The sequence below is a fragment of the Notamacropus eugenii genome, chromosome 1 (genome assembly GCF_028372415.1).
Source record: "Notamacropus eugenii isolate mMacEug1 chromosome 1, mMacEug1.pri_v2, whole genome shotgun sequence".
NCBI classification, from domain to species: Eukaryota; Metazoa; Chordata; class Mammalia; order Diprotodontia; family Macropodidae; genus Notamacropus; species Notamacropus eugenii.
In genome coordinates, this window is record NC_092872.1 from 588,836,187 (window position 1) to 588,859,619 (window position 23,433).

A 23,433-nucleotide genomic window follows, 5' to 3' on the forward strand; every position below is an offset into this window, starting at 1 on the left:
ACCATGTACCTCTGTGTGTGAAAGCAAGAGTAGTCCTATTTCCTTTTAGAAATAGGATTCCTTAGATTGACTCCAGTCAGAAGGAGAAGACTTTTACAGGTTTAGATCCAAGATAAAGAAGTACCAACATGTGGTGACTACACTTGAAAGTTGTCTGTTTATTTTGCCCGCAGGCATTCGCACAGGTGCCACTTAATGAACTGCTACTTTCATTGTCTGAAAAAAAATGATGGAGATCCCATTAAAGTTCATTTTCCTCCAAAGGAGTGATGTACCTCAAGGGAATGGAGATGTACACATTTGAATATAAAAATAATATTATAGTCCTCAGAAATGTCAATTCAGTTACAGTAATTAGAGATTACACTATTGAATTTGTCTCTCTGTCAATATAGGTCAAACTTTAAAAGAAAGAAAAATCTTAGAAAGCTTATAATTAAATTGAGACCCATAAGAATGGCTTTGTTTGGTTTTTGAGCCTTTACATATTAAATCATTTCATGAGAATTTGAGTTTTGTATGGAAGAAGATCATAAATTCTTTCAGGTTTGTGATGAATATTTTTTCATGGAAAGTATTCACATAATCTTACCATTTCTTCAATATTTTGAATTGCCCATAACTAATTTCAGATGGATTTCTGTTGAGGGATAGACTCCATTGAGGGAAGATGAAAAGAAGGCTAGTCTTTTGCTTAGACTTAGTTATGTTTTTTTTTTTTTAACTATGAAAAAGGAAAAAAAAAAGAATCAAAACTCCATAATACTTTTGTTGATTTGATAGAGACTTTGGGCAAACTATGCTTTTTAAAATTAGTTTTCTTTTAAATGAGAATTTCCCAAAACATTATTTGGAATTCTTCATTGAACCATGTGGAAACTGACTATTGTTCCAATTATGATATATAGTTGAGTAGATAATCTCTAAAGCTTTCCCATCATTGCATATTTCTTGAACTGACAGTGAGAGTGGGTAGTGAGTTAGGACCAGAATTAAACAAATGTAGTATAATGGACTTTGGGAAGCTACACATTTCTTTGATGACCTCCAAGCTCCCACCTAAAAAGCAAACAAGCGAATAAAAGTCATGGAGTTAGGGAACACAATCATCTCCAAAGAGGTGAAAAAGACTCACCCAAAAAACTATGGAGAGGCATATGGTGAATGTGAGCAGGATACAACACAATACATACAAGGAATTTTAAGAGAAAAATGAACTGAATGTCAGAAAATAAATGTATCAGTGAAAAAAGTGAGTCATATAGTAGAAGCCATGAAAAACTGTTCAACAACCTCCATTTGGGGACTGAGCCTAAGTTAGCAATGCATCATTCTCCCCTTCCTGGCTTCCTGGCTATGCTTTTGACTCTCCAGACTTTATCACATGCCACTACCTGGGTACCCTGTTCCCTCCCCTACCTCCACTCCCTGAGAACCCAGCACTTAATATAGCTCAGTCATAAAATAAGTCCTTAATAAATGTTTATGTCCCACCTGCCTCTACATTCTACTGGTGTCTTCCCACAATCATGAGAAAATGAGGAAGGCACCTGAAACATTGAATGGACCTACCGAAGCATACTTATAGGAGAACACAAATGAGAAGTATGTAAGATGGGTTATGATATGCATCACTATGCATATGGGTAGGATCATAAGATTTATTTTAGTATTTGAATGCCATTTGAAATTAAATACTGAGAGAGAAGTATGGCAGTATTTTGGAGTTGTGAATTGTGTAGACAGTCTTATCATGCATAATGGTAAAAAAATAGTCTATTTATTACTCATTTGAATTATGAAAGGCAGAAGGAGAAATCTAATAAAGCACATATTTCTTGTTGGGTTTAGATTTATTCCTTATTTATTTACTTATTTTCACAAAGCTACATCTATAGCTGGAATTTGGAAGTGCAATGTCACATTCTTTGGGTATCTGGGGAAAATTGCAGCAGTATTTTTGGTGTGTGGAGCTTTTAATACTGTCCCTTCTCTCCTATAACTCTTGGTATTTAATGGGCTGCTGGAAGTATGATTCATAAAATTAAATATTTGCCTTTTGTGTGTCAGAAGAAGTCGTTATAAAACATGAAGAAGTTAAGGGAAGTTATATGTTTTGTAGAAAGGTCCTCTTAGGACTCTCTGAAACAACAAATGAGTTTGTCTTTAAGGCACCTGTTCATTTTCTTCTGCCATCACTCCTACTTCTGAACTTATGTCTCAATCTCTGTGAAATTTCTGGAAGAAGCAAGAATATTAAGTTTGTTCATTTCTAATTTCTGGGAAAAGAGAGAGGTCTCTTGCCCCCCTGTCATTTCTGCTTGACCTCTTTTCTCATTGAGGGAGCTTTCAGTGAAAAAAATGTATACTGTATATGCTTTCAATCCCCCTCCAGTCACATAACCGAAGAAGTTTCCTCCCACTCCCGAGAATACCATGATTATTTTTTCTTTACTCAAGGTCAAAGCTCCTATTATAGTTTAGACTCTAATAATATGTGACCCAATTGGCTTTAGTTCTGTTATGGGGAATTGCTGGTCAAAGGGACAAGATGTATGCAGCTAGACCTTTCTTTTTCATATTCCTAAGGCAGGTCCCATCCTGATGCTGTTGATAACAAAAATCAGTCATTTAAAATAAAAGCCATGCCCTGTACATTGATTTTCTTTCTTTCTCTAGCAAACTTGCCAAATTGGTAAAAGCATATAAGTGAACTGCTGGGAGAACACTTTCTAATATTTCAAACTTTTCCAATTTAATAGCATACTATGTTTTGATTTTTTTTTCAATTTTCGGATGGACTTGAATAAAAAATTTGTCAATTGTGATAGTAACCTTACTGTTCATGCATATTATCCCTTCAGATTTATTATAGAAGCATGATCCCCATTCCTCTGCCTTGAGTGAATCCTGCCTTATTGTTGAGGGAAATATCACTTAGTGAGAGCTGATGAAATTTAGGCCATTTTAAGAACCCAGTTACCTTACTAGCTATTCCTAATCTCTAATGGTTCATTTTTTATTATTTTGGTTAGTACACCCATGGGATCCCTCCAAAGCAGCTCTCTTATATTATGCTCATAAGATTTTCTTCCTTCTCTTGTCAATGTGATGCTCAAAATTTCCCTGCTCTTTCTGGGCATAGGGAGCTTTGTTACTTCAAGAATTACAGTTAGTACTACTTAGCTTAATTGAAATTTGGCATTTTCTTTTGGTTGAGAGGTATTTCTTCAGTGACCATTTAGACAAAGTCCTACAACAATGTGTTTGCACATAAGGCTGTGGATAGTTTCTTTCCATTATACTAGTCTAAGCAAGGTTTTTCTTTTCTCTAGTTCTTACCTATAAGAAAAACAGTGTTAGAATTTGGCATTTCAATATAGCAGCCCTGGTTCAATGCCCATCTGGAGAAGAATGAAGTACTTTGGGGAGGTAATATTGTTTGGTGAAAACAGTATTGTACCTAAAATTTGGACAACTTTGGTCATAGTCCTGACTTTGTCTTTAACTAATTATGTGACCCTGAACGAATCACACTTAACCTATTTAGGTGTCAGTTTCCTCCTTGGGCCAATAGGGCAATTGGACTAGATTATCTAAAATGTTCCTTTTAGCTTTAAAATTCTCTTTGATTTTTTATTTTTCCCAGTTGACTTAGGGGAAAAAAAGGAATATGTTTTCAATATTTCTGGAAGACTTTCTCTCTCCCTCCCCCCACTGCCTCCCTTCCTTCTTTCACCCTTCTTCCCTTCTTTCCCCCTCTCCCTTTACTACTCTTCCAGTTTCAAAGTACATGATATGTGGTTTTAGTTTTCTGAAAGAGATTTGACTTTTGGTTTGTCAGGTTCTGTGCTAAGTAATAAAATGGAATTCTGTTTCCTTGTATTGAGGGTTTACTATCTTAGATATTTATTGTAGATTATGAAAGTTATTCTAAATTCCAAAGATAAAAACTGTGCTATTGTTCATACCATTAATTTTTTTTTATCATGCTGAGATATCTGAGCCTACATCTTTACTTAAATTGATTCAGAAGACCAGAAGGTAGTTAATTTTTAAATCAATTAAAAGCAATTCATTAACAACTGGTCCAAATATTCTGAATCTGTTAAACTTTGAGATGCTTATCTTCATGTGAGATGCAGTTTTTTTTTCACAGCTGATCCTTCTTTTACCCCAAAGCTAACAATGCAGACTTTAAGTATTTTAGATATAAATCTTTCCTGCAGTCTCTAGGTGATCCCTTAATGGAATGAACTGTCTTCCTGGTTAGTCAGTGTTGATGACATCACTGTGCATTGCTGAATTCTTCTCTTCATCCCCATCTTAGCTTCTTCCCAATATTAGCTAAAACTATAATGCACAACTACTCTACAAAGTTGAGTGCTTATTAATTCTAATGAAGTGGCATAATGATTTTCCACTGTTTCTAGGAAACTAGATCACTTTATATTCACCTTGTGCATGGTTAACAGAAGCAATGTTTGAAATACCTCTTGGTTCTCAATGAAATTCAATTATAGTCATTATTGTCTGTTTTAGGCCGTAAACTGTCCAGATCAGGGACTATGGATAGAGCCATGCTTATATGTGAACTAGATAATGACTTTTAATATCAAGGGCACTGTATAATGGAATTGATCTGCACCATACAGGAAACCCTGAAGATTTGGGGATAAAAGATTCAGTCTTTGAATATTTGTTCTGTGTCCTGATAAACTGTCATGGGTTCTAACTCCAATTGTAGCCTGGCAGTGCTTTTACTCCTGATTCCTTGTCTTTCTAGCTTTCTGACCAGTGTTTCTGTAAGCAACAAATAGTTGTTCTTTGCAGAGTTCTATAGTAGGTAATCTTTGCAGAGTTTTGTGATTCAAAGCCATCAGAAATCTCAAAGTTTTATAGAGTTATACTTAATTCGAGTGCCTTCCCTGTTGTTTCCAATTTATCCTATATATAGCTTCCTTTGTATATGTTTACATGTTGTCTTCCCCATTAGATTGTAAACTCCTTGAGGGGAGAGATTTTCTTTTGCCTGTTTTTGTATTCTTAGCGCTTAGCTCAATGCCTAAAACATAGTAAGTGCTTAATAAATATTTATTGATTAAAAGCTTACTGGAATCTAAATGAGGCCCTCTCATTTTATTATATAGTAAGGATTGAAAGAAAATTTCAAAAAGGGGTGTTGGAAAAACATGACTTCTATTTGGGGAGCAAAGGTTTTCTCCATTTGAAGGGATTTCCCAAAACCATTCCTTGAGAAAGGGGCTGACCATGTAGAACCAGCTGAACAATATAATTGGTCTAATTTTGGTGTGTACTTATAGGGCTATTTTTTATTTCTTTTCTACTTTTTTCTTTTTCTCCCTACAAACCAAAACCAAATATGAGCAAAATCTATGGAATTTTAAAAATGCATACCATTGTGTCATCTTTTAGCATTAAATGAAATGGTTTTATTCCCTATCTTTTATTCCACTATTGAGTTTGTTTGTCAATTCTGTGTGGGTCCATGTTAATGTATTAGTTTTTTTTAGCATGTTTGTCCATTCATTCTTTCATTTTAGAATTTAAGCCTCAGGGTAACACTGTTACTTTTCATGTACTATGTGATCATAGAGTACATGATCCATAATATTTTTTAAAAATACTATTCTATAAAGGAGTAAAATTACTCCACATATGTTAAATAGATTTTTTTTTGGTGTGTGTGTGTATGTTGAGGATCATTAATATTTTTTTAATTTAAATATAAAGTAATTAAGTAGTTGAATTAGGTGATACATAAAGTCCCTTTCAATTCTAAAGTTCTGTGAATCCGTGATTATTTTGATATTCACCTGGCTGTGGACACACCACATATTCTGCCCCTTTGCTAAAAGAAGATAACTTTTGAAGGACAGGAACTATATTGTATTGTAGTGAAAAGAGTACACGACTTCTTTCAGGAGAGAACTGAGTTCAAATCTTACCTATGACACTTTCTACCATGGGCAAGTCATTTAACCTGTCTGTGAATTATTCCTTATTTGTAAAATGGAAGAATAATCACACTTATAAACTCTTCCTCACAGGGCTGTTGTAAGGATCAAGTGAGATAATAATAAATATAATATAATATAATACATGTGTACAATGTGATGTTTAGTCATTTTAGGTGTCGGTCTCTTCCTGACCCCAATTTGGGGTTTTATTGGAAACATTATTGGAGGGGTTTGCCATTTCCTTCTACAGTTCATGTTACAGGTGAGGAAACAGAGGCAAATGGAATTTAAGTGACTTGTCCAGGGTCGTATAGCTAGTAACTAATCTAAGGCTGGATTTGATCCCAAGAAGATTAGTATTCCCAATTCTAAGCCCTGTGCTGTAACCACTGCACAACCTAGCCACTCCATAATAAAAAATGGTTATATTTAATAACAGAACCTTTGGAATGGTCCTTTTAACAACGATCAGGGCAGTTATTAAAAATTAAGAGGGGAGAGCAGTGAGGTCTTGTAGATATACTAATGAAAAAAAGTAAAATTGAACAGTACCTCAGCATTTTCAAAATAACTAGTTTAGGATTTTCTTCCCCCTTATTATTCCTCATTTTAATTTTTCTTGCTTGACTCATCTTAATTGGTCATTGCTATCTGATTAGCATCACTTCAACCATTTGTGGCTTTATAATTTAAGAGTATCTGAACTTTCTCTCGTAAAGATCAAATTTAACCTCTTGCCCTTGTGATATATTTGTCTTTTCCTAAAAGCAGAAGACTTGTCTGAAGAATGCAGGAGAAGCTAGATACAGCCTATGGGAAATCTGAAACCAGAGGTGATTGATATAATTTTCATGTACTGTCTCTACTGTCATTTTCCCCAGTTAATTTAAGTGGCCTTCACATGTTTAAAAGTGCCCTCATTTAGATAAATTCTCAATTGGTAACCAAGCACCCATTTAATACTGACAAAAATCTCCCCAAATTCCCTTTAAGCACAACTTAAACCTATTTTCTTACCCTATATTCAGTTCTGTTCGCTAGGCTAAAGTCCAAGCAAACAGATGACCTACGTTAACATTCTACAGATCAATGAATTTAGTCTTTGTTAGATAACTGAAGAAGTATGCTCAGAAGTCAAAGGGCTGCCCTTAGTTAACTCTCTGCCTCCAAGCATTTTGAGTCTAAAGACTGTCAAGATATTAAATGACAGGTTTATAAGTAGGGGAGAGAGCTTGTCATCAAAAATAATGAGCCAGACTCCCTGTGTTTCTGACAAAGAGCAGCCCCTTGAAATGACATCAGAGTCCTAATGTACACTAACAAAGGCTAGCACACAAACCTGCACTGTACAGGCTGGTTTTCAAGTAGTCATCCATGTTCATCTTCATTAAGTCTGATTTCAGTAATCTGATCCTGTGGTCAGAAAGCATATGAGAACAAGGCCTGCCAGGGATCTGCACTGGCCATCTCTCATTACTTAAAAAAGAGGAATAAAGGATCTGAAGCCATGACATCACAGAAGAAGAGGATTCTACTCTTGTAGAAGATATCTCTTAGCTGATTAAAGTTTAAAAAAATAATAAAATGCCATCTAGACAAGAGATTGCCCTTATATATAAAAGGGGTTTTTTCCTTTTGAGAGTCTCATAGCTACTTTTCCCCTCCCATTACTTTACCCATTTCACAGGACGAAAATTTCTTGTTGTTGTTCAGGCTTTTCAGTCACGTCCAACTCTTTGTGACCCAACTGAGGGTTTTTTTGGCAAAGATGCTGGAGTGGTTTACCATTTTCTTCTCCAGCTCATTTTACAGGGAAGGGAACTGAGGCATATGAGGTTAAGTGAATTTCCCAGGGTCACACAGCTAGTAAGTATCTGATTCTGGATTTGAACTCAGATCTTCCTAACTCCAGGCTGTGTACTCTATCCACTGTGCAATCTAGTTGCACCTGGATGAAAATAATGAGGGCATTTTTTCATGACCATGTTTGAAAACTTGTGTTTTTTTAATTGTCTTCTTTATAATGGTTAGGTTGCAGTTTAAATCTTTTAAGTTTTGGCATAGGAAACTGAGCAGTGGTCTGTGAACACTCCCTAAAGAGTAAAAGTTTTGCCTTTGTATACTATGTGAGCAGCCATGCTGACCTGATTCTCAGTAAAATTAGAGGCAAGTATAGTAGCTGATAAGAAAGGAATGCATGAGAATGATCTGTTTTGGGCCATCACAGGGTCTCTGTGTTCTGAGGGTCTCAGCGTGGGCCTTTAGGGTTTTATGTCCTAAGCTTTAATCTCCTTGCTATTATTATACTTTGGCTCATTTTATTTTTTGAAAACATTAAATGAGAGATAAACTGTCTAATCCAGAGTAAGAACCAGAATTCAGCAGGATCTTTGACAAAGGTCTGATAATTATGTGCCTGTCTTTTTCCTTTCAGAGGTATACCTAGTTTGTTATGATATGATTTTAGGTCTTTTGGAGTCCTAAATTTGCTTTCAACCACAGCATAAACGTTATTCAAACTTAAATGTTCCAAAAAATTCATGATTTCCTGGGCTTGGGTACCCCCTTGTAGCCAATGAATAGGGTTTTCATGGTTTGATAGATTGTTATCTGAATTGCAGGGGCAAAAAAAAAAAAAAATTGGTGATCAGCCAATGCAGTTCATAATGGAGTTTTCCCCCTCCTTTGCATGTTTTGGGAGCCACACATGAAGTTCCAAAGAGGTGTGTGCTACCCTAAGGCTACAGGTTGGTTTATAGTAAATAGACAGCTATAGTAAATAATTCATTTGATGGCAAGCTTTAAGATAGCAAAATCTTCTTTACTTAGACTTTTCATTGTATCCGATGCCTCTGCTATTTGCCTTGGATGCTCCTTTACTAATCCTTCTGGATGACAGTCACAATAGAGCCATCAAAGGACATCTGTCATTAACTAATTCTACTCCCCTACCACTTTTCTCAAAATTCCTTACATCATCCCCCATTATTTCTTACTTTGCTCTAGTGTGAGTCTGAGGTCCCCCCTCTTACCAGGGTCAACCCCTCTATTTGTCCTCCTCTTGATCTCATCTTTTTTCTTTCGTTTAAGAGAGTTTGCGTTCTCAATCATTCCCTCTCCCCACTCCATCTTCATTGGTTTCTTTTACAATAGATCCCTCCTTGCTGCTTACAAAAATAGCCACATCTCCCTCATACTTAAAAAATTGAGACTCTCCCCTTGACCCTGCCATCTCCCTTTCACAGCCACACTTCTTGAAAGAATCACATACTCTCATTACTTGTACTTCATCACTTCACTTTTTCTCAACTCTTTTCAGTTTGGCTTTTGACCCCAACACTTGACCAAAACTTTTTTTCTCCCAGGTTAGCAGTTATTTTTATTTGTTAAGTCAGAGTGGTTTTCTAGGTACTTGTTCTATTTTACCTCATGGCAACTGTAGAGAAAGTAAAGTATTTTTCAATAGGTGTATAGATCAGGCACAACTGAGGGACTTTCCTAACCCTCTTTTCATAAACACTCTCACTCTTTTAAAATTACACTGCATTATTTTATATTTATTAATTTGTATACATGTTATAATGTAAGATTCTTGCTATTCATCTTGAGGAGTAGTTGAAATAGTGACTAGAGATGTGATTGTGAAATGAGAAACCTCTGATTTAAACCTCAGACAAATAACGGCATTTAATCATTTAACCTTTCAATAACCACATAACTCTCCAAGTCTCCACATTGTGGAGCAGGTGCCAGTATGTATTAGTAGAGGGAATTTCCTCATTGGGAGGATCACAGGTCTGATATGAACACAGTAAAATTCCCAGTACCTAGCATATTTCCATGAACATGGGCTCAGTAACTATTTCTTTAATTTATTGGATTTTACCCATACCCATACCCATTTTACTCCTGAATGCTCATTCCCCCATCAAAACCTACCTTCTAGACATCTCCATTTGAACATACCATTGGCATCTGAATCAACATCTAATCACTCAGCAAGCCCAGGCACTATGCTAAGTTCCAGGAATTCAACAATATAGTCAATGATAAAAATGAAACCAGTCCCTGCCTTCAGGAAGCTTACATTCTTCCAGCATGTATGCATATAAGGATATAGAAAATAAATTAAAATATTTTGGAGAAGAGGTCCAAATAGCTAGGAGATAAGAAAAAAATTTAAATGCTTACTAGCTCATTTTCCTATTTCAAGTTTCTCAACTTTTTTACCAAACCCTTAACACAAAATTAATATTCCTACATCAAAGACCTGACTAAGTCACTCCTTTAATTAAATATTGCCAGCAGGACCTAGGATAAAATCTTAACACTTCAGCCTAGTATTTAAAATCCTTTCCAGTTTGGGTTCCACTCTCTTTTCCATACTTTCTTCCATAGCCCAACCATATTATTCTCTTTCAATCACCCTGCGCTTCACCAAGACTAGTCTACTGGCATTTCTCCTAACTCAACATTCTATCTCCCATCTCTCCATTTGATTATTCCTCATGTTTGGAGTGTACTCCATCCTCACCTGTATCTCCTAGAATATTGAGCTTTTTCAAGGCTCAACGCATGGGCCTTTTTTCCATAGGAAGCCTTTCCTGGTACCTACTATTGTTAGTACTTTCTCCCTCCTCAGCTTATGCCAGATGTGTGTGTACTTTATATGCATCTATTTCTCTATCTTTCTAGATGTCATATTGATTCACCCCTCTCTGTTAGTCAGGAATTTAGTTTTCCATTTTTCCAACTATCTTTTCAACTGTCTATAATTACTTGTACATATTAGGTGCTTAATAAGTTGTTTAATTGAAATAATAATTAAAAATGTGAAGATTGTCAAAGTGGACATTGAGATTTTATATAATGTTTCAATATAAATGATATAATTGGCTAGTGTTCTTTTCAGTGCATTAGCAGACTAAATGTTAGCTATGTATTTCTTTTTAAATTATTTTTATTTCACTGTATATACAAATTTTTAAACAAAATTCTCTCCTCCCCTCCCTTATTCCCTCCTTGAGAAGGTAATAATTTTATATTGATTGTACATATGAAATTTTGCAAAATATATTTCCATATTAGCTATGTTACAAAATAAAACAATAAAAATAGAGTAAAAATGCTTCAGTATGCTTTCAGAGCTCATCAGTTGATTCTCTGGAGAGAGATACCATTTTTCATCATGGGTTTTAGGAACTGTCGTGGATCATTGTCTTGATCAGAATAGCTAAGTCTTTCCCAGTTGATCATCTTTACAGTATTGTGATCATTGTGTACAGTGTTCTGCTTCTGCTCATTTTACTTTGTTCATGCAAGCATTTCCAGTTTTTTTTTTCTGAGAGCATCCTGCTCATCATTTCTTATAGTACAATAGCATTCTAGCACAGTTACATAATGCAACTTGTTCAGCCATTCCCCAATTGAAGGACACCTTCTTGATCTCCACTTCTTTGCCACCACAAAAAGAAATGCTATGAACATTTTTTTTTTTTGGGTAAAAATAGGTCCTTTTCCCTTTTCTTTGATTTCTTTAGGATACAGTCCTGGTATTTCTGGGTCAAAAGCTCTGCACATTTTTATAACCCTGTGGTTCCAAAATGTTCTCCAGAATGTATGGACTACTTCATAAATTCACCAATAGTTTATGTGTCCCAATTTTTCCATATGCCCTCCAATTTTTGTATTTTCCTTTTCTGTCATATCAGCCAATCAGATAGATGTGGGGTGACATCTCAGAGTTGTTTTAATTTGCATTTCTCTCATCAGCAGAAATTTAGAGCATTTTTTTCACATAGTTGTTGATAGTTTTGGTTTCTTCTGAAAACTGCTTGTTTGTAGACTTCAACCATTTATCAACTAGAGCATGACTCATTATTATTTTTATAAAATAAGACCTTTATCTGAAAAAAAACTTGCTGTAAAAATTTCCCCCAATTTCCTGTTTTCCTTCTAATTTGAGCAGCATTAATTTTGTACAAAAAACTTTTACTTCTTATGATCTTCTCTATCTCTTGTTTGATCATTAACTCTTCCCTTGTCTATACATCTGACAGGTACATTTTTCATACTCCCCTAATTAACTTATAACATAATTTTGGGTCTAAATCATTTGTCCATTTTTATCTTTCCTTGATATATGGTGTGAGATGTTTGTCTATACCAATTTTCTGCCAAATTGCTTTCCAGTTTTCCCAGCAATTATTGTCAGATGTTGAATTTTTACTCCAAAAGCTTGGATTTGGGGGTTTATCAAACACTGGGTTACTGTTGTAATTTACTACTATATATTATGTAGTCTGTTCCACTAGTCTACTACTCTATTTCTTAGCCAGTACCAGATTGTTTTGATGATCACCACTTTGTAATATAGCTTGAAATCTGAAACAGCTAGGCTATCTTCAATAACATTTTTTTATTGCTTCATTTATACTTGAATTTTTGTTCTTCCAGATGGATTTTGTTACTGTTTTTTTTATCTCTATATAACAATTCATTGGTAGTTTGATTGGTATGACACTGAATAAATAAATTAACTTAGGTAGAAATGTCATTTTTCTTATATTGGCTTGGCCTACCCATGAACATTTAATATTTCTTCAATCGTTTGGATCTGTCTTTACTTGGGCAAGTGTTTTGTAACTCTCTTCATGTAATTCCTGAGTTTGTTTTGGCAGGTAGACTCCCAAGTATTTTATATCATCTACATCTTTTTTTTACTGAAATGTCTCCTTCTCTATCTTCCTGATGAGTTTTGTTGGTTGTTTATAGAAATACTAATGATTTATGTGGATTTATTTTGTATTCTGCAACTTTGATGAAGTTGTTCATTGTTTCAACTTATTTTTCAGTTGATTCTCTAGGGTTCTCTAATTATGCTATAATATCATCTGAAAAGAGTGATAGTTTTGTTTCCTCAATGCCTGTTTTTATTTCTTCAATTTCTTTTTCCATTGTTATAGCCAATATTTCTAATGCAATGTTGAACAATTGGAGTGATAATAGACATCCTTGCTTCTCTTCTGATCTTATTGGGGAGGTTTCAAGTTTATCCCCATTACAAATAATGCTTGTTCTTGGTTTTAGATAGAAACTACTTCTCATTTTAAGAAAGACTCCATTGATTTCTATGCTTTCTCGTGTTTTCAATAGGAAAGTATTGTATTTTGTCAGAGACTTTTCCTATATTCATTAATATGATAATGTTTTTGTTGGTTTTATTAATTATATGGTGAATTATGCTGATTTGTTTCCTAAGAAAGAACCCAACCTGCATTCCTGATATAAATCCCACCTGGTAAAAGTGTATGATCTTTGTAATCTTAGTATTGTTATAATCTCCTTTCTAGTATTTTATTTCAAGTATTTTTATTTATATTCATTAAATAATTTGGTCTATAGTTTTTTTTCTCTCTCTTTGCTCTTCCTGGTTTAGGTATTAAAACCACATTAGTGTCATAAAAAGAATTTGGTAGGGCTTTACCTATTTTTTCAAATAGTTTATGTAATATTGGGATTAATTGTTCCTTACATGTTGTAAATCTGGGGATTCCTTAGAGAGCTCATTTCCATTTTTTTCTAAGATAGGTGTTTTTTTTTAAGTGTTTTGTTTACTCTTTTGTTAATCTGGGCAATTAATATTCTTGTAAATATTCATCCATTTCACTTAGATTGTCAGCTTAACTAGCATACAATTGGGCAAAATGACTCCTAACAGTTACATTAATATCATCTTCATTGGTCGTATATTCATCCTTTTCATTTTTGATAATGATAATTTGAGTTTCTCCTTTCTATTTCTTAATCAAATTAACCAATGGTTTCTCTCTTTTTTTAAAATATAAAGCCAGTTCTTGTTTCAATGGCTTATCTATCTATCTATCTATCTATCTATCTATCTATCTATCTATCTATCTATCTATCTATCTATCCACCCATCCATCTATCATCTGTTTGTTTTGTTTTATTAATTTATTTTCAGTTTTATTAATCTTTCCTTTTATGTTTGGAATTTTTATTATGGCTCTTTATTTGGAGTTTTTAATTCTTTTTCAAGTTTTTTTTAATTGAATTCCCAATTATTAATTGCTCTTCTCTTTTTTATTGAAGTATGCACTTGGAGATATAAATTTTTGAAGAAACACATTCCACAAATCACTGTTATTATTCCTTTAGTGAAATTCTTGATCATTTCTATGTTTTTTTTCCTTGACCCACTCATTTTTTAAGAATAGATTATTTAGTTTCCAATTAATTTTCAGTCTGTGTTTCCATAACCTTTTAGTGAATGTAGATTTTATTGCATCATGGTATAAAAGGGCAGATTTAATATTTCTGCTTTTCTATGGTTGTGAGGTTTATAATATCCTAATATATGATCAATTTTTATGAATATGCCATATACAGTCAAGAAAAAAGTATATATTTTCTGTTCTCATTCATTTTTCTCCAGAGTTCTATCATACTTAAATTTTCTAAGATTTTATTCATCTGCTTAACTTTATTCCTATTTGTTTTATGGTTAGATTTATCTCACTCTGAAAGGGGAAAGTTGAGGTCTCCCATCAGTGTAGTTTTACTCTCTATTTACTCATGTAATTCTTTTAACTTTTTCTTTAAGAATTTGAATGCTGTGCCCTTTGGGGTATATATATGTAGTATCGACATTACTTCATTGTCTAAATGTAGTATCTTTTAGCAAGATGTAGTTACCCTGACTATTCCTTTTAATTAGATTTATTTTTGATGTTCCTTTGTTTGAAGTCATGATTGCTCCCCTGACTTTTTTTGGTCAGTTGAAGCATATTACATTCTACCCCAGCCCCTTATTTTAATTCTATGTCTCTCTGTTTCATATGTGTTTCTTGTAATCAATATGTTGTTGGATTCTGGTTTCTAATCCATTGTGCTCTCAACTTCTGTTTTTATGGGTGAGTTTGTCCCATTCAAATTAAGTTATGATTACTAGCTGTTCATTTTCTTCCATCCAGTCAGTTTTCCTCTGTTTATCCTCTCTCTGTCTCTCCTCTCTCTCTGTCTCTCTCTCTCTCTCTCTCTCTCTCATATACATATCTATATATACATACACATATCTACACACACACATACACACATACATACATACACACACATACATTCCCTCTTTGAATCAATTTAGATGTGAATGATGTTCAGGCACTGCCCATCCCCCCACTATTTCCCCTCCATTGTAAAAGCTCTTCCTGGGGCACATATTTTATGTGACATAATTTCCTTCATTCTTCTTTTCTGTTCCCATTTCTCCCAGGCCATCTCTCTTTTCCACCTAAACTTTTTTACCTCTTCCCAACATAACTGATGCATTCCTGCACTTTCTGTCTATGTAGAATACGTCTCACTGCCCTAATAATGATAAATTTCTTAGAAGACACATGTATCATCTTTCCTTATAGAAAGGTAAACAATTTAACACCATTGTGTGTCCCTTATGATTTTGCTTTCATGTTTACTTTTTTATGCTTCTTTGAATTTTGTGTTTGAAATTCAAATTTCCTATTCAGGGATACTTGAACTTCCACTATTTCATTAAGTATCTATTTTTCCCTTTGAGGGATTATACTCAGTTTTGCCAGGTAGGTTCTTCTTCTTTACAATCCTAGCTCTTTTGCCTTCAAGAATATGATGTTAAGTCCTCTGCTCTTTGTATATGGTAGCTGCTGAGTATATTGACTGTAGCTTTGTGGTGTGAATGGTTTCTTCTTGCTTCTTGAAAGATTTTCCTTATTTTTCCTGGTAGTTCTGGAATTTGGTCATAATATTCCTAGGAGTTTTCATTTTGGGATCTCTTTCAGTTGGTGATCAGTGGAATCTTTCAGTTTGTATTTTATCCTCTGGTTCTGGGATATCAGGGCAGTTTTTCTGGGTAAATGGTGCAAGATATTGGTCCATGCTCAGTTTCTGCCATACTGCTTCCCAGTTTTCCCAATAATTTTTACCAAATAATGACTTTTTTTCTCTAAATCTTAATCTTACAATATATAATCTTACAATATGAAATCTATGTTCATTTAGTTATCATGATTTTCAGGTATTCCAGTAATCATCTTTTTATTTAAATTTCATTTTAAAATTTATGGAATAAAATGAGCATTTCCATAACATAATATGATAAAAATGAAGATGATTGCACATGAAAGTGCAAATGTACTATGCATAACTTGTTATTCCTTTCAAATATACAACAAAATTATCATGTAAATTTCTTTTTTTCTTCCCTTCCCTACCCTAGAAATGACTACAATTAGAAACACACACATACAGATATGTAAAATTATTCTCTATGTACTTCTATTTGTCAGTTTTTTCTCTGGATGCAGATAGTGTTTTTCTTCATATGTCCTTTACAGTCAATCTGGGTATTTATAATAGTCAAAATAACATTCATTGAAGGTTGTTCTTAAAACAATGTTGCTGTTACTGTATACAATGTTGTCTTGGTTCTGCTCATTCTGTGCTTCATTGTTTCATGTAATTCTTTCCATATTTTTCTAAAATCATTTTGTTTATTTCTTACAGTACAGTAGTATTCCATCACAATCCTATACCACACCTTGTTCAGCCATTTCCTGGCTGATGAGCACCTCTGCAATTTCCTGTTCTCTGACACCACAAAGAGAGCTGCTACAAACATTTTAGCACATACAGGTTCTTTCCATTTTTCTCTAATCATCTTTGGAAATAGACCAAGAAGTGATGTTGTGAGGTCAAAGGGTATAGGTAGCTCTGTAACTTTTTGGGCATAATTCCGGATTGCTCTCCAAAATGGATGGATCAGTTCACAATTCCAACAACAATCTAGTGTCACAATTTTTCCACATCCCTTTCAATACTTATCACTTTCCCTTTCTGTCATTTTAGCCAATCTGGTAGGTGTAAAATAATATTTCAAGGTTGTTTTAATTTGAATTTTTTCCTCAAATTACTAATGGTTTAGAGCATTTTTACATGACTATAAATTCTTTTGATTTCTTCCTAAGAAAACTGCCTGCTCATATTCTTTGACTATTTGTCAATTGGGGAAAGACTTATGTTCTTACAGATTTGACAAAGTTCTTTATATATTTTAGATATGAGACCTTTATCAGATAACCTGTCTATAAATCCCTCCCCTCGTTTCCCCATTTTCTTCTTTCTTTCTGAGTTTGGTTACAGTTTTTTTATTTGTACAAAACCTTTTTTTAAATTTAATGTAATCAAAATTATCCAATTTTATACCTAACTTTGCTCTCTCTCTTGTTTATTAACAAATTATTCACATATCCGTAAGTCTTATAAGCAAAATGTTCCATGTTCTTCTAATTTACTTGTAAAATCTCTCTTTATATCTAGGTCATGTGTCCATTTTGACCTTGTCTTGGTAAATAGTGTAAGATATTGGTCCATGCCCAATTTCTGCCATATTGCTTCCCTGTTTTCCCAATAATTTTTACCGAATAATGAATTTTTATCTCCAAATCTTAATTCTTTATACTTGTCAAATATAAAGTTAATTAATCTATTTACTGCTATAAATTGTATGTCCACCCTGTTGCAATGATCTACCTTTTTATTTCTTAGTCCAGTAATTCTTAAATTAGTTCTTCTTGTTCCATTTTTCAGGTTAGTTGTTTTTAACCATGAGATTATCACATTTTCTCCTATTTTTCATTCTTTTGACTTTGTTTTATTGTTTCTTGATGCATCATGTAGTTATTAACTTCCTTTTGTTTGCTTCTAATTTTTAAGGAGTTATTTTCTTCAGTGAGCTTTTGTACCTTTTGTTCCCCCCAATTTGGTCCATTCTGTTCTTATGGTGTTATTTTCTTCAATGTTTCTTGTTTTTCTTTTGTCTAGCTCTTAATTATCTTTTTATAATTTTCTTCTTTTGCTTTCATTTCTTTACTTAATCCTTCAACACTCTAATTTTGAAAATAGTTTTTTTTTTCCTTTTTAGCTCTCCCAAGAATTCTTGTTGGGTTTGTCTCCAATTCACTTTTTTTCCCTTTGAGTCTTCACTTGCTGCTGTTTTCACTTCATTGTCTTCTTCTGAGTTCTTATCTTTATCTTTTCTGTCACTATAGTAGCTTTTTATAGTCAAAATCTTTTTTTGTTGTTGTTGTTTTCTCATTTTCTTTCCTTGATTCTATGCCTTGATTTAGAACTTTATGTTAATGTTGGCCTCTGTTCTCAGCATAGGAGGAGGGGCACTTTCTCAGGTATTAGGCTTCTTTTGCTTGACTGTTTTCAGTTCTACTTGTGTGGATTTAAAAGTTTTCAGTTTTTCCAAATTAGTGTTATCTGAAGAGGGTGTGCCCTTCTCTTAGTCTGTACTGTAATTTTTATCCAGGAAGTGCCCTTGATCTTTTGGGATTGCAGTTTATTTTACTACTCATAATCCCTCCTCCCTCCAGATCTGAAACAATAATAGTTCCTAAATGTCCCCAATTTCTTAGGGCCAGAAGTGATAATGGCCCTCAGAACTTCTACTCCCTCTTGACCAAAAGTGTTCTTCATGCTGTTAGTCTGACCCAGAAGTGTGTATAAGCAATGCAGCTGCCCAACAGTATTTGGTCCTACATCCGTTGCTATCACAGGAGTAACCTGTAGTCTCTTTCTGACCATTTGCCAGGTCTCTGTAAGTTCTTTGGTTTGAGAGCTCTCAAAGCTGCTGCTGCTTCTATCCCAACCACTGAGTCCTACCACGTGTTTCATCCTCACTTGTATCACAGATCTCTCTGACCTTTTGTGTTGTCTTGGGCTTGAAGAATGTCTCACTCTATACTTTTGTTGGCTCTATCACTCTAAAATTCATTTTGAGGAGTTATTTTAAAGGGGTTTTTGGAGAATAACGTTGGGAGAGCTCAAGTAAGTGCTTTTTTGCCAGGCCTAGAGGCCTGTGTGGGCTACCCGAGTCTTCTTACCTCACCTCAGGTCTTCGGTTGGCCAAAACCTGATGCTCATATGAGAGAAAGGACGTTCCAGAGTCGAACAAGGGTTGAGCTTTATTTCAGGGTCTAGGTTACAAGTGCAGGGGGTCTTCCTTAGGAGGAAGAGGGGGAGATTTCCTAAGGAGGCTAAGATCTTAAGGGATTGGAAGTAGAAGTACAAGCGGGGAGAGAGGGGGAGGGGAGAGAGGAAAGAAGAAAGCGGAGCCTACTGTCCTCTTGGCTCCTCACGTGCTAAGAGAGCTTTCAGGCTTCCTCAATCCTACTTAACCTTCAGCCGCATAGTTTGCATCTCAATACCGTGCTGTTAGGTAACTAGGTGTGCCCAGATCCGGGACCATCTCGAGGGCGGGGAGATCTCTCCCCCATCACGTCGGTTCACCTCGATCCCCTGCCATTTTACTGGGAGGGTCTCGTGAGAGCTCTAAGATTTAGAAGCTCCCACCTTTACCTGCCTGAGACTGTCCACACGGAATTGAGCTTCCAATCCCAACACTTTTTTACTCTGCCTACAGAAGTATCTTAGCTATACATTTCTAACTGAAGAATTATTAGAAGTCCATATGTAAGGAAACTATATAAATTAAAATATATATATATTATATGTAATATACATATAATATATATATAAAGTTAGGTATAGAAATCTGCATTAATACCAACATTGATTGATTGTAATAAGTGTGATGCTTATCTGCACATTGTAGTGGGAAGAGAATGTCCAGTTCTAATTTTTATATCTTGAATCCAACTCCTTCAGTTCTTAAGTGATTCCAACTGCACCAAGGATTTCCTCCTTTGTCTTCTGCTATTCATCTTTTTTATTTTTCCATTACTCCTTTCCCCTTATACCTCAAATGTTGGAAGGGGTTAGAATTTCCTGCAGGTTAGTAGATATTTAGGTAAAATTGTTTTTGTGATGTGGCTGATAATGAAGGAGGAACACATGTTATCTCTCTTCTCATTATTTGAATTTGTTTTTGATCTCACTGTGTATATGAATATTATTTTTGCATTGATTGTGATGCCTTATTTCCCTCTCTAGTGGATGGCTGTATTCATAGAGCAGCTGGTCCCTGTCTGGTTGCTGAATGCCGTAATCTGAGTGGCTGTGAGACTGGTCAAGCTAAGATCACGTGTGGGTATGACCTGCCAGCAAAATGTGAGTACTTGCTTTCAAACATACCTTCATAACCAGAGTAGAATGTTTAAGTTATTCTGTTCCTCAGAAGCATCATTTTAAAAATAAGGCTTGTTTTTGAATTAATGGATAACAAACCCCTTTAATTCACACTTTAAATTCAATTCCATGCTGTATACAATTAAAATGTTTCACTTGATGTGGTCTAAATCTTACCTTTTATCATTGTTTTTCCTTCTTTTACATGAATGATCTTTTTGCTTACTAATAGATTTGCTCAGAAACTAGAAAATATAAGCATTTGAACAAAATGTATGCAAAAATTTTTAAATGTCATGGAGACAGGTTTCAGAAATCATGCCACTCCCTTATTTCTTGTATAGATTTCTTGATTGTAGATATGTTTAGAGCTAAGGAGATCAAAGTGATGCATTGTGTTTTCAGCTGTCATGGAAGGGCTGATTGGCAATTACAATAAAGGCATCTGTCACACTTTGCTTTCAGTAATAGCCAATGGAATGTTGTTGTCAATGCTACAAGATGTTTGCTCTTTGAACATAGAATGAGCAAAATTTCCATTACATTTAAATGAGGAAAAACAGCATTTTTTGACCTTTTTGCTTAGCTGTTTGGCCAACTTCGAGGAAAATAAAAATAACAATAAAGGTATTATAGCTTAAAATGCAACTTTTTTCATATGCCATTTTTTGTAGTTAAAGTGGTAATATAGTATTGCTTAAGAAATTTATTTCCTCCTTTACATTATTAACTGTGAATGGGGCCCAATTTATCACCCTGTTTCCTAGGATGATGTGTGTATGATACATGATACATGTGACACACACAAATACACAGATATATTGTTAAAGTAAGACTGTTCTCTGTGCTTTGTAGAGATGGAGGTAGTTCACAAAAATATTTCATATCTGAAATTGCTTGTTTCATCCTATATAGGTAAGTCTGCATGAAAAAAGATGACGCTCTGTATGTACTGGAGAGTGAGCACGGAGATAGTTGTGGCAGGCATTTTAAAGTATATGTGAATTCAGGTGTCGTTTTTGACAAAGTAGTCATGTACAATAAACATCGTTTTGCTTAATGCTACCATGTTTTTGCCCACTGTGTTTCTTACCAAAGTGTTGAGGTGATGTTAATGAGAGAGTAAAAAAAAAACGAATTACCTTTTTAATAATCTCTTTTCCTTTCCATTTCCTTATTGTAATATATTACTTTTTCTTAGGAGCATAAAATTGTGCATTTGTCATTCCATGGATTCCATATATAAAGTGATATCTAGAGTAGCTCCTGCTGATGGATAGAGTAGCTGTAATACAAGAAACCTGTGATATGGGCGTCAAACTTATTCTTCAACATTAAAGTGAGAGTATGTGTGTATGTGTGCATAAATATATATGCATATACTCAGATATGTACTAGCTTTGTGATGAGGCAAATGATTTAGGATTTCCCTGCCTCAGTTTCTTTAACTGTTTCTTCAATGTAAAATGTGATAATCACAGTATCTACCTTTAAGTTTTCTGAGAATAAAATGAGATAATGCTTGTAAAGTTCCTAGTCCAGTGCCTGACACATAGCAAGAACTTAGTGAATGCTTAGTGAATGAAAATTCTCCTCCTCTACATGTATGTTTTTAGTTTTTCCATCAATTAACTCCCTCTGACCCTCTTCTTTATTTTATTATTCTCAATAACCTGTTGGTTATTGTCAAACTTTACCACTGGTAATATTGCTAGGATTTAATGAAACTAAATTAAATTAAAAATAGGATTATTTCAGTTCTTTCAAGATCTCCCAGTGGTTTAGAGCTATGCCATGTTGAGTCAAAAATAGTCGAGTTGATCTAAAACTTTCCTGTTTGGTTAACTTAACATCTATTCCAGTTTAGAAACCTATTTGAAGTTGAGTAGTATTGAGATCAATGCTCAATGCCTGTTCAGGGTCTGATATAAAATACAGACAAAATATAGATTTTGAAGTCTCTCTTTTATGTCTGAAAGTCATATTTTCTATTAAACTCTCCTCTTTTCATTAGGAATGATTAAAAGTCCCTATTTGATTAAATATCCACTTTCCCCTGTAGGACTATATTTGATTTTGCTGCATAGATTATTCTTGGTTGTCATCCTAGGCCTTTGTCTTCTGGAATGGGATATTCCATTTTCCCATTTCTTCATAGTTCTTGACATCTTTCTTTTTGCCTGCTTGAAGTACTTTCTCCTTGACCTGGGAGTTCTGGATTTTGGCTATATTACTAGAAGGTGTGTGTGTGTGTGTGTGTGTGTGTGTGTGTGTGTGTGTGTGTGTGTGTGTGTGTGTGTGTGTGTGTGTTGTTTCTTTCAGGAGGTGAATACTGAATACTTTCAACTTCTCCTTTGCCCTGTAATTCTAAGATATCTGAGCAGCTTTTCTTTATAATTTCTTGAGATATTATACCTAGGCTCTTTTATATGGCTTTCAGGTAGGCCAGTATTTTTTAAATAATCTCTCCTTGATCTATTTTCTAGGGAAGTTATTTTTCCTGTGAGATATTTCATATTTTCTTCTTCCTCATTCTTTTGACTTGGTTTCTATTGTTTCTTGTTGGCTAATACAGTTAGCCTCATATGGCCATTCTGAATTAATTTTTAGGGAGTTATTTTCTTCAGTAAGGATTTAAACCTCTTTTCCCAAGCTGTTAATTATCTTTTTTATAACTTTCTTGTTTAAATAAATTGTTTTTTTGTTTTTTTTTTCCTTTACTGCTCTTTTTTGGTTTTTAAAATAATTTTGTCTTCTTTAAAAATCATTTTTTTTTCAGCTTGCTTAACACTTTTAGGAATTCTTGTTGAACTTGTGTCCAATCTATATTTTTCTTTGAAGTTTTGTGTGTAGATATTTTTAAGTCATTGTTTTCTTCTGTATTTGTGTCTTTAGCTTCCCTGTCACCATAGTAACTCTTCAGTCCAATTCCTTTTGATTTTTTTGTTTATTCATTCTACAAGACTATTTCTTGACTTTGCACTTTTTTGTTAGTGTTATACTCAGCTTACTCCTGGGGGATGTCTGAGCTGAGCTTATGATGTTTTCAGAGTTCAGCCTGTGGGCATGTAAGTTTTCACTGCTTCCAAAGTGGCGCGATCCAGAGAGAGATAAGTTCCACAGCCTTTCTAATCAGAGCTCTATAAGTTCCTGATCCGGGTTTGTGTCTTTTAGCTTGTGTATCATTTAGATTCAGTAGCCTGTTGCTAGACCTAGTCACTGTGCGTTCATTGTGAGGTTCTGCAGGTTCAGTGACTGAGTTGCTGGCTCCCTTTACTTATGTTCCTCAGCTATGGCTTCTACTTCA

The 23,433-nt window shown here is 34.5% G+C and overlaps 1 protein-coding gene across 1 annotated transcript in view; it reads left to right on the top strand.

The window, feature by feature from the left end:
* MACROD2 (mono-ADP ribosylhydrolase 2) overlaps positions 1–23,433 on the top strand; it is a 2,147,078-nt gene that overhangs the window by 617,715 nt on the left and 1,505,930 nt on the right. The window contains exon 5 of the mRNA XM_072634489.1: positions 19,992–20,108. Within this exon, the coding sequence (XP_072490590.1) occupies positions 19,992–20,108 (117 nt within the window). The remainder of the gene's footprint in view (positions 1–19,991; positions 20,109–23,433) is intronic.